Raw genomic sequence first — 16047 nt, forward strand, 5'->3', positions numbered from 1 at the left:
AAACATGAATTCTCAAGTATACGCCTTCTCCTCTATAAAGCATATATTACATTTAATAATGAGTTCTACATAAACGATCTGATTTCATTTTTCTCGATTGCTCTACTATTCTTATTCTAATAACTGTGATCACCACATCCTTTCTGTATTTGCATACCCACAGCCAGTTGCTGTAGCATATGAATGCTGCTCAGCAGTACATTTGGTTCACAGCTCCCACATACCATAGAATATGCAGAAAACCCACAAGCCTATTCTAAACACCTCACAACTCATGTTACAGAGTGGCCAAATCTCATACAAAATAATGCAAATATCTCAAAACACATGCCAAGGACAGAAATTTTCATACCTTAGCTTCTTAGAATTGTTTTACGTTAAAAAGCTCTGGGATGTATAGACAGCTACACAGATGTCAGTTTGCATGTGTGTTTTTATTAGGTTTTGGAAAGCAGGGAGGAGAATGAATGTGAAAGAAACATATGGGCACCACAAAAGAAATTTTTCTATTTCAGTAGGTCATTATCAACATCAAGATGGTTTTAGATGTCGCCAATTACAAAGATTTCAGTTAGGGTATTCTGGATTTACACCGATTTATGAAAGGTCATGTTCTGGCTTAATTAAAGTCAAAACCATAACTGGCAAAAATGAGTATCTGATAATCTTCCTTTCGTTTAAGATAAATAGAAGACCCATCTGCACCCTGTTTTCTAAAATTTGGCAGAAATGGCTTCACGCAAGCTGCTGTACAGCTGCTTTTAAAAACATACCAGAAAAATTTTAAATGGCTAAATATATATATATATGTGTGCCCTAAACATCAAAACTTAATTAAAATGCAAAAATAATCATTAGAAACTCATTTTTCTTAATACAGTGTTGATTGTGAACACTGGGAAAGAGTAAAATTCATGTTATTTTCTTCTGTCAGTGGGGTCTAAAACAGTAAAACACAAAGAGCACAGTATAAACCCATATGATACAAAATCATATCAGTTATCTTCAGCCTCTTAATCTACATTCTAGCTATATTTCTAGAGTATTTTGGATTCCCGTTTTATCTGCTATTGTCATCACTTATAGCTGTAGTGCTGCCAAATAGTATTTGTAAAACTGTGAAAGCAGGCACATTGAAAACTGTTTTGCTCAAACATGCCATCATTGAACTCTGAGCTGTTTCAGAAAATTGTTTTAGACAAACTGGGAAAAGGTTAAAGGAGTTAATTTCTATTAACTAACAAGAAGTTTTAAAACAGCAGAGTGCTGAGAAACTGGTAAATGGAATGTCATCCTGACCAGAATGCACTTTTTTTAATACTTTCGTTTCTGGTGCCAAATGTTTAACACGATAGGCTTCTTAAATTCCATGGGGGTCAGAAGTTTAGTTTATCCAACAAGAATAACACTATTAACAGCTACTGCTCTTTCATGTCAACACAGTTAACGCCCACACATTCCAACTCTGGTTAATACAGGCCAGTCAAGGAAGATTGGAGCTGCTAAGGGCAGTCATCTCTGCAGGGATATTTTAAAACAGAATTTATACTGTGCTTTAAAAACAATCTAAAAGGATCAATCTACCTTATGAATCTGCTGTAGACATACACAGAAAGACGGATGGATGAAAGCATATAAAAGCAAGTAAATCTGACTCTCACTATTGATTTTTGAGAGGACAGTGGTGAGGTTTTATATATCACTGCAAAAGACTAAATGCCATTGTGCATATGTCTGAAGGATGTCAGGATTTATCATGAAGCAATGCACTGCTGTATTCTTTCATTTTGTAAATAATCTTGTTTTCACTGTTGAGGGAGGTAGATCACTAAAAATTAAATAATCCTCAAAACAAACATAAGAACAATCGCAGGAAGACTCTCAAGCACCTATAACTGGAGAAGTACACTATTATTAAACCAAAAATTGCAGAAGTTGCGGTACACATGCAGTATTTTTAGCATTAACAGGAGAAAGCTGGTATTTTAATAACGAGCTTTTGAAAACAAAAATGGAAAAATCTGCATATCACAGCATAATCCTCTTCCTACTTACTTTGTTCTAAATCATATTAAATCAATGTTTAGTACTCCCCAAAGCTCTCCAGCACTCATACTTGGCCAAATGCCTCCAAAGGATATTAAAGAAATCACTCTAATTTAGATAGCACTTCTTCACCAGATGGAAGACTTCTCTCCGAGCAAGAATGCTTTCCTCTTAAACCATGTTTTATATAATGACAATGCAAACAATAATCACATCAAATTGAATTTCTGTGGGGTCTCTGGGGCTTCTATCGTTATGTGATGGTGGCATTTTTGATCATAGTGTCTGAATTCAAAAATATTCAGCTAAGTTTTCATCTAAACTACCTGTATATCGACTCCCATCAAATATATACTGCCCTCATGCTGTACACTTAAACAGCACATTTATGCTATTCTATTAGCTATTTCTTCATATGCTTTTTTCAATGCAGCAACAAGAAACTATTCTATTGTTAACTGGGGTTATATGGTAGGTCATTTGGAAAATACAGTTGCTTAAATAATAAAAAAAAAATCCTGCCATTGTTTTAAAAAGAAAAACTCACGAGTTGAGCTATAAAGCTGTGACTGCCATTGTACATAATGGTGTCCCAACAGACTAGCAAGCTCTTAGCACCCAGGCAGATACAGCAGTGTCCTCCTTGTTAATGTATCTCACAGACAAACCTAATGGAAAAAAACAATTTACCTTCTTCAGTTTCATGCCACACAATTCCTTCCAAGTTCACGCTGGTCCCAGGCTCACAGGGTCCAAGGCATTCAGGTTCTGTTACTACTCCAACCTCGCAAGTATTTACACCCACTGAACGAGTCCGTACCAAAAGCTGCTCGACTGGTGCTGCAATATTGGATGAAGATGGGGAAAAGTAGGAAGGCAGAATCTGAGGTGTGATACTGCTGGAAATCGGAGGTGGAGGTGCAGGCACTGTAAACAGGGGATCAACCTGAAAACAACAGACAAACTTACTATAAAGGTGCTGTGAGATTTTTTTTTTTAAAAAAAGTTCAATTTAAAAAAAAAAAAAAAAAAGCCCAGTTTGCTGAGACTGCATTTGTGTATGCAGGGATTTGGTGTATCATGGGTAATTTCAGCCTTATGAGTTTAATTTTTTTGACATCAGCCCAAATGCTGCACATGAAAAATTAAGTACAGAAGTATCTATTATGCTAAACAAGGCAAATTGCTGAGTTTCTACAAGACTATTCCCTGTTGTCATAGACTGCTAGAATGAAATAATAGTAAATTTTAAAAACAAGGATTAAGGCCACTTTTTTCTTGGCGCTGACAGAGACTGATTTGTGGATGGAAATTAATTTTGCAAACTGGGAACATAATTCTCTGTTTAAATACAAACATTATTATAAAGGTAGTACAAAGACATATAAATGCCATTTTTTCATATGTATCATAAAGAAATTAGCAGTTGGAACAATTCTAATATCAACATGGCATCAAATATATTCTTTTGTCATCCAATCATTTAAAATACATTAGGGATCACCCACCTAACAGCTTACAGATAACATTTACATCTTTCTACCTGAAGTAACAGATGAGGACTTTTACAAGAATCTATTCAAACCGTCTAATTTGTCAGGGTTTCCAAAATGCATATTTGGAAGAATACAATTCGCCAGACAATAAGTCTGTACACAGACAATTCACACAGAGACAATATCTGTATATGAACTGAAGAAGCTATCTTTCCCATATGACTTCCAATATACCCAGTAACAGATTTTCTGTATACAGATTTGGCCCGAGGGTTCTCAGTATTTTACTGTGGCCGTAAGTTCCTTTGTCACACAAAAGATAGCTTAATAAGCATATGAGTGTGCCCAGTCAAACAGCTAAAACACCTAAAATTCATGTTTATTTGGCCCACTGGATCATAGATATCATTCTTCAACCCATGACTTTTTTAAAAATGGATGCTTTCTAGCTGCTTTCAAATAATGATCAAACATCTTTAAGTCTATGCTGTTTTTATTTTTGGACCCCATAAGAAGACTCAAATAGAAAAGACATAATGACTCACTACACATTGTCATCTAGGTTTCATTCAAATATATCTTAATGTAGATCAGAGTTAATTTTGCTTTCTTTTAAAGCCAAGTTGGCAAATGAGCATACAAAGACGAGAAAGGACTAAAGAGTATTATCCTCCTGTATACATCCTTTGTATCACAGATCAGCTCACTTCATCACATGGCCACTTTTCATAATGAGACCTAAAACAGAAATCTAAAATTAAAAAGAACTGTTTAAACATTGTAGCAATTGTTACAATTGGCCTTCATAATAATTCTTTCGCTTCGAGCACCATTCATGCATTCAAACTGAGAGACAACACTTTTAATTGTACACACAAGCCTTTAGTGTGCTAAATATTTAACAAAAACATTTTGTATTATCTTTATATGACCAGCCCAGATTCTGATCTCAATTACAGTAGAACTAGGGAGGAGAGCAGAGGGACCTATAACCACATTCTTCTCCAAACTCACCCTCATTTTGGGGGGGTTCTTTTTATTTATGACTAAAATAATCTTCAGGTTAGAGACAGAACAAAGAAAAAAAAGTCAAAGAAAAATGTGAATACTAAATACTCCTTAAGAAAAGCTAAGCCACACCCCTTTATAAAACCAAGAAATGCTGATGAATGGCCTGTTTGATAGTTTACATGGTGTTTTGTAAAGCTGTGCAAAACCTCCTACTACACATGCAACATCATTCTTCCATAAAATACAGTCATCATAAAGCCAAAGAAAAACCAAAATGTTTGCTGTTATCATACTAAACTAGCCAATGTTTTAAATTAATGTAGACTAAATTGGCAGATTTGTCTACCATTTTCCAAGTATTATAAACAGTGAGGGGGAGCTAAAGAAAGCATGGATCTGACAGTATACCCTACTAAGTTCTTTGTTGCAAATATTTGTATTCAGTTCTGGTTTATTTAGACCTGCTAATAAATGTTCATGTTTCCCACTAGAAACACTCACACAGGACAAGGCTGAAGAGTTGCTATTGCAGTAAAAGGGGCTGTTGCTCTGAATTAAAACGTGAAGCCTTTGGTTGAGAATTAAGTGGACATTTACTATCCCTGAAATTCCTGTTTGTTGCACAAATATGAACTTACTCATAAGAAAAAATATGCTGATCTTAAATATTGCCTCAGTTTTCCATGTTTTAAAATTATCCCATCTTGTTGGATAATCGTAATGTCAGCACAGCAAAGTGGTGGTTCTCAGCGATCATTGTGGTGACACAATTGTTTTCACGAATTCTCCAAAAGGCACTGATGTAAGCTATTAGAGGCAAAGAGAGAGGCAGGAAGGCCGCCATCTCCAGTGGAAAAAAGGCACATAAGACTAACATCTGGTGGTGGCAGTCTGTCAAACTGAGGAAAGTTAATGTCAAGAACAGATGCTCTGCAGTTTCTCACTGTTATTTTTGCATGATTATTCCCAGGTGTTGGCGCATACTGAGCAGTAGCCTTGCTGTTTATCACATGAGAGATTCCAATAATAGAATGAAAATCTAAATCTGAAGAAGGTTATGTACATAGATGCTCTCTTTATACACATAATCAAAGGGCTCCAAAAAAAGACAGAAATATTCAAGCAACATTTTCTTCATTCACCTAATTCCAAGAGCTTTTGAGAGCTGATTAGTGACAAACGCTACAAAGCTGGAGTGTTATTCATGGCAGCTTTCCACTGCCAAGTGTTTGATTGTATCAAAGAGCTATGGCTCTTAGTAGTAGAAAGCTAACAGAAAATGAAGAATGCCTGCCAAGCAATGTAGTCAGTGCTCCACGGAGTGCTCCTCTGTCTGAACATGACAAAGAAAAATAAAAAATCAGTGGCTGCATAACATAAGTCAGTATGAGGAACAGCGTGTGGAAGAGAGAGGAAATATCATCCTAACTAGAAATAGGCAAGACTTTCTAATAAGCAGGGATCTTCTTCAGTTAGTCAGGCACTTCACATGCTGGAATTAAGTTTTGCTCATTAACACTCATCTTCCTGATGCAGTGTAAGCTTCTAAAATTACCTCTTAAATTAACATTTTGTGTCCTTTGTACACAATTTCCCGACAATCTGGAGAGACTCCAGTGGTTAATGCTGAGCTCACAGAAAAAGGTACACATATTCGAGGGGACTTCCCAGATCAGAGAGTGCTCAACATCATACTGTTGCAATCAGCCATATCGTATTCCCATGGAATGGGAGAATTTTAAGTCTTTATGGGACAATCTCTCTCATGTTCTCCTGTGGAAAACTCACCTGAATGCAAGAAGACCAAGACACCAGGAACACCTGTCGTCCTATTTGACATGGTACTAATCTGATAGAAGTGGATTTACAGTAGTAGTCAAAATAAAATCACTTATCACAGATTTAAATTGATAACTTTTGATCATGATATCAAGTGGAAGTATTCTGTATCTATGAATTTCTTTCATATCAACTTTGAAAACTTTCAGAGGGTGTGTACCTTAAGTTTGACATGTTTCTGTCATAAACCACAAAATGCAAACTAGAAACTAGCTGCCATGCAGCCAGGCCAGGTAATGTGACTCAAAGTGTGCTATCACATGTATAACTATGAATGTATGTGTAGTTCCACCTCATTAATGAAGGTGTATCTTTGAAGATATATCTCTATAATTACATATAGTCTACCTATCTAAGACCAAACGGGCTCATTCGCTACTGCAGTGTCACCTACCAGGTGATTTTGAAATGCACACGCCAAAAACCATTTAATCCATCTACCAATATACACCCTGGAGAAAGGCAGAGGAGCAGGTTTAAGGCTCAGGATAAGCCCTTCCAAGAAAGCACAGCTTTTTAAATTGACAAAAAAAATCTACTGTAAGCATTCCCGGCGGGAATGTCTGCAATAGTGGAAAGAATGTGGAAAGAAGATACAAATCCTATTACGGGATATACCTAAAAAACAAAGCCTGACCCTTTGCAAAACTAAATCCTTCTTTTAAAAAGACACCAACATGAACACTGAAAGGAAAGAGAAACCTCGAATCTTGCAAATGACATTGACAAGTTCTTTAGAGTTGGGAATTAATACTTCACAAAACCACTAAGTCTGAAATGAAAAAGAGGAAATAAAGGAATTCAGCCCTATATGGAAGTTTTACTTTCTCCAAATGGCTTTCTCTAGATTTTAAGGAGAAAGGGAGACTACCTTGCTTTTATATAAAGCATGCTTGCCCCTAGCTTTAATTTTCTACAGCAACAGTGACCCCAGAAGACCTCATTCCAATCTCCTTCACAGCCTCATAAATCAGAAGTAAGTAAGCCTAATAAAATCAATGGAACTACTTGGAAAGAAAACAAATGTGGGAGAATGTCACATGGAAAAAATGTTTGTGTGCTTAGTAGTGTGTCTACATTTCTAGACATCTCATTGATAGTTAAATCTCTTCTTGCTACAAGCCTTGCCCCACAAAGAATTTACACATCTAAAAATTAAAGCTATGTGTTCATATTCTACTGTGTAACAGAAATTACCCCTATGAAGAATCTCCATTCCACCTGAATATTTAATCTCAATTCAGTACTTCTTGCATCTAAATTCACATAAGAGGCTGCTCAGGAGTGTTTTGACACCATACTTAACAGAAGTGATGTTTGTTTTCTTAAATAAACTAGTATTAATTCTGAGATGAGAAGGATTTAATTATACCTTTAAAATACCAGTCATTACCTAAAGATATTTTATTTATTAAAACCCATGCTTATTATCCAATAAAGGCATTTTTAGCAAACAAATGTTCTACATCAAATTGTTGGAAGAAAAGGTCAGTGCCATGAAGGATATGCTTAGAAAACAGGAAAGAAATACTACAAGCCATGGATGTAGGAAAGAATTTTGGTGACAGGACAGACATACCTATTACAAGACTCACATTCAAAATACAGGAAAGTCAGAGGTACTAAGGAAGTGACTTATTTTGTCAACTTAATTGAGAATAACAAGAGCCTGAATATAAAAGAAGGATGAAGGAGATTCAGACTGATTACATTTCATGCAGATTTTAGACTCTGAAACCTATGTTTGAGAATAATAAAAAAAAAAATACACTTATGCTTTACAAATATTGGACAAGAAACTGACAGGTAATTGTGTTGAACTGAGTAACACAAGTAGTAACTACTTGGAGATTCCAAGTATTTCCTGCTCTTAAAATGAACTTCTCCAATCAGCTGAGTAGTTGGAGAAAAAGGGGGAAAAAAAGCAAGCATAAAGACACAGTAACAGAAATCAACACTTTTTTCCCCAGTAAATCAGCAAATCACTCACATCTGAAATAATTTCAGTATTCTAAATATTTGTTATTAAGCAAAAAAATCCACTTAAAACTCTTATTATGCCACTAATCTTTTACTACAAGGAAAAAATTCCCTCCTGTATTCAAGATCTTCTGTCACTCCCATCAGCTGCTGAACCAGCACACAGAGTTCTGCAAACTCAGTCTTTTGACAGTTATTTCTACATGCAGACCTCCAGACCTCCTCAGATATCATGAGACTGTATCTACAGCACCTCCGCAGACACAATAATGTTAATGTTTTTTATGACAGCATGAATATACAACGAAGACCATGATGAAAACTCAAAGCTTTGATACAGCCTAACGCAGAAACAATGGTGCTGAACAACCGGCAAGGAAAATTCCTTGTCCTCTCTTCTATCTTCTACTCCAGCTCAGATGCTTGGGATTTCCCAAAGCCATTCACCCGTATTACTGTGGGAAAGATTAGCATTTGACAGCTGCCAGTGATATCCTTCTGCCAAAGGATGCATCTGTGAAAACCTGTATGTCAACTCTAATGTTTGGCAGAGTCCTCGGAGGATGCCCAGATCACCACCTGCAAATGCCTAATAAAGGCATTTCTCCTCTATTTCAGCCCAAGAAAATCGTATTAATTAAGATAATTTTGTCCATAGGTCTGTAGAACCCTTTTCTCCATTGCAGCTTGTTTTTCTCCAGGTCAACTTTTCAGTCTGCACTTCTAAACTTTTCTTCAGTTAGCCTAGGTGCTTTGCTAAACTTTAATACAGAATAAACAAGCACAGAAATTCACTCAGGATATCTATCCTGTCTAAAGAGGTACGCTGTATTCCACAGTCAATAAGGATTTTTTCTGAACAGCCAAAAAAGGAATTTCTCTGAACTGTTTGGGTTTAGGCAGAATGTGCCTAAGATGATCTCCAGTATCTGATGGAAATCTCACAGCTTTGTTAATAAACAGTACCCTGAAGTTGCCAATGTTTATTTACAACAGGTGTGAGACTTTGACCCAGGAATGAAGTTATGCTTGCTCTATGACAGATTAAGACACCAACTGACCAAGGAAAATTTTCCCACTCTTAATGGTATATAGGAAGATAACCAATAATTTAATTTCACCATGACTGAATGCATTTAACTGTTACATTTCAAGTTTTCATTCTCAGTGTCCAAGTAAATCATGCCACAACCCTATGACCCCACAGCAGAAGTTCTCCATTACCAAAAGATGGTGTCAGTTAGTCAATGATGTGGATGCAGTCTGGTGGAACAGCTGCCTTTTCAGCCATTCTGGAGTGCAGGGACATAAAGAATCAATATAACGTTGTGAGTTTTTCCAGGAATCTGCAATGTATAATCCAGTGGTAAACAGGACTCAAAAGAGAAACGGCTTCTTCACACCTTGTGGCCTTTCTGCATGTCAGGGGCCTATCACTAGGTTTTTGTGGCATTTTACCCATCTGCTGACTACCCTGCGAGTGCAAAGTTGCGTACATTATGATTCAGGCTGTTACTTCCTCAACTCAATAAATTTTTGTTCAGAAAAGTCAACTATACTACTAAGTTCTCTTCCAAAAGCTTGTCAAAGAACCTGTATAACCCTTAGAAACAGAACTGAGCTTCCTTGATGGTCTATGCACACCAAAAACTTTTAGTTGCCCCACTAGATTCTTATGGATCACATTTTTTAGCACGTTCTGAAAATTCATCATTTGACTTCATAGCTCTATATTTATCAGTGTCTACAGACCCCAAAATTTTTAATTTAGCTAGCCTTTAGGCTTCTTAGACAAGACAGATGGCTCTTTGGTTAATATATCCCTGTATTATTGTCCTTTTCACTAGGGTATAGGATCCCATATCAGGCAGTTTTTCTCTATATTTCTTAGACCAACTTCGTGGTATTGGCTACAAAGTCTACCAAATGTATGATACCGTGTCCTAATTTTATTTAAAGAATGACAGTATTATAACTTTTAAGAAGGGGGCATACACATTCATGATTATTTAGCAAGTCACTAAAGGGAACATTTATAAAATGAACTTTCAGCTTTCCTTTTCGCTGTGATAGTTCAACTGAAAAAAAGAGCTGAAACATTATTATTTAGCTATCCCTGCAACTACCTGCTGTTGAGCATCTACAGGTAGTAATAAAAGTCTTTATTCTCAAATGCAGTTTGATGTACCTACAGTATCTTAGGGAAAGTAAATTTATTCTAAGCAATTTTTTTCTCTCAACTGGTGTACACCTCTACTCTGGCGTAAATCCAGAGTAGTTCCACTGAACCATAACTACGGGCAGAATTTGGACTGCAGTGTTTGTTTTACCAGGGAGAAAAATAATTAGCGTTTCAAATAATTTTTCAAGACCTCTTAAAAAATTCTGAAAATAATACACCTACATTGTATATTCACATACAGTGAAAATTTTTAGGAGGAAAAAAATTCTTGTGAGGAGGAAACCACTAATACTTATTCTATACAAATTGTTTTGGGTTGGGTTTTTTTTTTTTTTTTTTCCTTTTTCTAAACTGAACATGGTACTGACACAAAGTGTCCGATAATCCTTAACAAGGAGACTGAAGGATTAAGCTTACAGTGTGAAGGCAAATAGAAGAACTGGGGTCAGCAGGGAAGACCTTTCTAAATTTACCTACCTTCTTGCCTCAGCTCTGAGGCAATTCAGTTTCAGCAGAGAGGAGAAATCCAGGTTTAGTGTTCTCTTCTCTTTCATGACAGCATCTACACTATCAACACCAAATCATCTGATTACAGGCTACTGAACAAACAGCCAAATCTTGTCCTTTCTGTGGCTTAGAAGCAGGTCACCTTGAGGTTTCTGTTCTCATGTCCCCCTACCTCTAAGAAATTTTTTCCCTATTGATTTTGCCTTAGTACCTTGGGATCATCACTAGCATGCTCTCTAAGCACCCAAACACAGACAAAAGTTTACATTTGCAGAGTTTCACTAAGGGCTTATCATTCCTGTCTTGCTGAGAAAGAACAGAGGTATGCAGAGGACCCAGCTTCACCCAGAAAATACCAGACACCATTGTTGAAACAGCTTCTGTTTCAGTACGTCAGTCTAACCCTTAACTTCCTCCTTTCTTACATTGTCTCATAGACTATTTTTATAGTGTAACAGTGTGACTAACACCTGATGCAGATGCAGCTCCCTTTCTACTCAAATAAAGCAAAAGGAATCAGTAGTCCAAGTATTCCACTTTTCATGTGTTATATTCTGCAGTTACTTGCATCTTCTATTCTCTGATCTGCCCTAATTGTACATTTTCTTTCTAGTCTATCCACTGCATGTTAAGCTTATAACAAACAAACAAAAGAAACAGTTTTGTGTGCTTGGTAGAAATTCAAATATTTTGCTCAACTGAAATAAAAAATGAACCTAATCTAAGCTGTCATGAAATCATGAAATGACTCTGGCAGTTCCATCAAACTATATAGACACCTACAGATCCTTTGAAGAAATGAAACTGCAGTTTATCAACTGTGATTTATAAGGAACACTGATTTAGCTGGGAGATAAAACTGCTGTCTAATCATTAGTAGTCAGACAACAGCCATGTGAACACATCAATTATGGGCCACTGCCAAAAGCCCTTGAGATCCCAGAGATTAACAGCCAATCCTCTGTTTTACAAGCTCACATCAAAAAGAATATTAATAAGAGGAGGGGCAATGTGAAAGCTTGTCAGAGTAATTCACGCACTAAACCAAGGCATTTTTCCCTTTGCTCTGCCTTGAACTGGTCCATGAAAAAAGCTGGCATCAGCTACAAAGCATGAAGCTGCCAACTTCTCAGAAAATGTTTTTCATTAACATATGGGAAGTTGTGAAAGACTGCAAAAGCTCTGTTTGGTGGATAAAGGCGACAACTTCTATGCATTCCTTTCCTGAATGTATCAATCATACAACCTCAATCATTATTCAGATATTTGGAAATGAACATCCATGCACAGAAATGTTTGATGGCTTTTCTCTCCCTCAAAACCAGAGCTCGTTTGCTATTATAAACAAATTACCAGCCTTCAAGGCATCAATTTACTCCGTCTCACTAATGACTTTGAAAAACTAAAGTAGAAATAGCACCAACTCATCTTCAGGTTCATTTTGGTCTTCAAAGGTGCGGAAAACAAATCCCACAATGGTGCCTTTCTTACTGACTTCTATGCAGGGTGTCTGACTAGACTTTTATTCTTCTTACATATAAATAAATGGAAACAAGACAAGAATATACCTCCAAAGGGAGCAGTTATTCCTCTGTACAAATGTAAACATGCCTATTGAGATGGACCTCAAACAACCTATTGCCAGCACTTTAAATGCAGCAATACTAACTGGATAGTCTTTACGCTTGGTCCAGTCATCAGTTACCCTGTCTGGATTCTACTCAAGGGTCTAAAAATAGAGAGATGTCTTACAGCATGGTTGCAAACAACCTGCGTTCAATTCTACCAATACTGTATTTGAGGGTATTCAACCTGGAAGAGAGAATTTTGTTTGTGGGGACTTTCCAGAGTTACCTTTATATAGCCTATCTCAGGTACTGCCAGCAATTAACCTCTGAACAAAGAGAGGGCAAGCAAGAACCTTTCAGACTGCCTCTGCTGACCCAGAGCCAGTAGCGTGAAAATTACACCTTTAGGCACAGCTCCAGAATACATATTCTTTGTCAGATGAGCCAGCTTTAAAATTTCCCACTTTGCTGTGCTCTTCCAGACACTCATTCCCTTCACTTGTTTTTACCTGGAATATTACACATACATATCCCACTGTAGGATGGCATATTGTTAGTCAAATTGACACAGCTAAAGAGGGTCATAATCGCACATGACAGGACACGGAGGCAGGAAGCATTTCAAGCGGCAGATTCATATTGTAGAACTGGCCCTTTAGTAAACAGCTGGAGCAAAGAGATGTCAGTTCCAGATTGTTTGCTCAGGTAACCATGACTATACTGCTTCAGGGACACCTGTAACGGCAATTTTAACTAAGGGTAAAGTCTTCTATCAGTCCTTGTATTCCTACAGCTGAGCATGTGGACAACTTGTCTCGCACTTTCGGTGTGATTCATCTAGGCATGCCAGTTAGTTATCCAGGGTCTGTGGTGAAGTGTGACAATGAGCTCAGTTTGAAATTGGTTTCCACAAAGCTGGAACCACAGGCTAACTGTATGCTTTGCACCAAAGGGGACAGACAACTCTCACAACCGTTCTGCCAGCACAGACATGGAGATGGCAATTGCTGGCAGAGACATGGAACACCTTAAACTCACACTGATGCTTGACAGCTTAATACTGTATGTGAGAGTCCTTTGCTCACTTAAGTTTGCACTTTATTTTCCCATAGTGAAAGCAATGCATGGAACACATCACATCCTTAAAGATCTATCACTTGCAGCTTAACAGCTGACACAATTTTAGAAATACTTTTTATCTTATCCTAGACATGTTTTGGGGGATATATCCACTGTTTTAAAAGAAAAGATTCTCTCTGATATATATCCAAAAAGGATATATTTCTCTTACATGTCCAAGAAGAACATAATGCTACGAGAGCCACCCTGAAACACCTCAAGTTTTCAATTTCAGTGTGTTCTCTCTTTCTGTCATTCTATGAGAACTAGTAATTTTGCAAATCAGTTGCTAACCTGGAAGAACATTTACTAGGCAGATATCTTCCAAAGCAGTAACTTCGTAAGTGCATCATAAAACAAGACAGTGATTCAACCATCGAGCAGCTGATAATTAAAAAAATAAAACTTTTTTTTGATTGAAAGACATTAAACTTATTAAGAGGTCATGTTTTTGTTCAGCTGGCTGGGACAGGAAATTTGTCTTCCAAACGTTCTCTAACATTGTTTTCAAAATTGAATGAACCAATGCGAACTAATACCAAACGCTGGACTTAATGCACCAAGTGACAAAAGTTAAGTTTGACAGGAGTAGCCTCCTAGTATCTACCAAATGAAAAAGAGAGACTGTTTATCTATTTTTAGACTGTACTCAAAACAGGGTCAAGATTTTCTAAATTTCCAATTTAAAGACATAATTTTCAGAAAGCACTGAGCAGTCTGTGTACAAAAATATGGGACTTCTGAGATGTCTCATACCAGGCAATTAGACCTCTCTTAAATGGTAACTTCAAATTTTTATTTAAAACCATAAGCAACTAACATAGCACCTGGATCAATGGCACCCTGTTGGAAAAGTGGACTCTAATGACTCTTAGATAGGCTCTTACTAAGTCTCTAACTCACTATCAATAAATGCAGGATAAAACAGCAAGTGAAAAGAAACCCTTTCATGAAGTGGAGGGCAGGACTTAAATCAATTAACTTCTTTTTGGTGGCCATCCTGTACAAATGCTCCACAGGTTCTACATGGCAGTTCTCAAGGAAGTGTCAAAATGATATAGGTATGAGTGCTGTAAAATGGGGAATGTATTAGAATATAATAATTGGATGATAGCCCTAATACAGAGTTCCTGATGATGCACAGCAGCTGATTCTTTATTCCAAGCAACAGCAGTTACTTTTAAAATTCACAATTAGAAAAATTTTCAGCACTAAGCATGTCAGGCTCTAAACACTTATTTGCTTTAAGACAGTGTTAATGACTTAGTTAATCACACAATTTTATAGTTCTATAATGTACTGTGCTGTAAAAATTAAACCAGTGTTTATTACACCTCTGCTACCTCTCCTTTCCTTCTTGGACTGACTTTTAAATAGGTTAAAGCAAATACTATACTACAACAAAACATAAAATGTGCAATGGTTGACAACAGTTCTCAATGTATAATACAGCATTTCAGTTCAAAGCCTACTTCCAAACCAAGCAGTTCAAAACACTACTCTCAGATACTGAAATTAATGGAATACTTATTTTTCAATTTTGAGGGAACTACTCCACCTGAAAACATAGAAAATTCTATCAATGCTAAATTACATTAAAGGGATACTGACAGACTGAAAATGAAGCTATCTTGCTTGTGTTATTACTAGTATTTTAGGTAACCAAAAAAGGAAGAAGTTAAATTTTCTTGTCATCGTTTTTATTTGCTTCTGGAATTTCACTCCTTTTGGACACTAAAACCAAGCTAGTAATTTTTCCTTTTTTTATCTGAAATACAAAAGGTGAAATACAACTGAAGTTTGTATTTTTGCAAAATTACACGTTTTTGCAAAGTCTCTTTGATGACAACAATGTTTATGTGACAGGCCCTGATACTGGACTGTTAAAGCTGCACTGAGAACAAAGCTTCCTTTATCACTGAAGAATCAATATGACTAATGGCCAAGAAGAAAAGACTGGATCAAAGATACCTGAGGATGCTCTGCTTGTGTGTTGAGGACAGAGAAAAAGAAAAGGCACACACACAAAAAAAAAACATTGGAAAAAGCATACACAGACATGCAAGATGCAGAGACAGAGTTGGAGGATCTTTGAATATAAGCAATGTATTTCATACACATTCTTACATTGCAATCTACCTCTTCTATAGAGAAAAAACAGCAAAAAGAATCAGATAGACACAAGCTTCTTTGGTCCTGATAGGCATGATAGAGAAAATTCTTCAGTCTTACACAGCAAAGAAATAGGTATTTAAGCTATCCTAGACTGGATTAGTTTGAGTATCTCCTGGAGACTGAC

The 16047-nt window shown here is 36.7% G+C and overlaps 1 protein-coding gene across 1 annotated transcript in view; it reads right to left on the reverse strand.

Annotated features, from left to right (window-relative positions):
* Positions 1 to 16047, reverse strand: part of ZNF608 (zinc finger protein 608) — a 79451-nt gene that overhangs the window by 42149 nt on the left and 21255 nt on the right. Inside the window, exon 2 of the mRNA XM_086479827.1 lies at positions 2737 to 2992. Within this exon, the coding sequence (XP_086335953.1) occupies positions 2737 to 2992 (256 nt within the window). The remainder of the gene's footprint in view (positions 1 to 2736; positions 2993 to 16047) is intronic.

The sequence above is a fragment of the Leptosomus discolor genome, chromosome Z (assembly GCF_034619465.1).
Source record: "Leptosomus discolor isolate bLepDis1 chromosome Z, bLepDis1.hap2, whole genome shotgun sequence".
NCBI classification, from domain to species: Eukaryota; Metazoa; Chordata; class Aves; order Leptosomiformes; family Leptosomidae; genus Leptosomus; species Leptosomus discolor.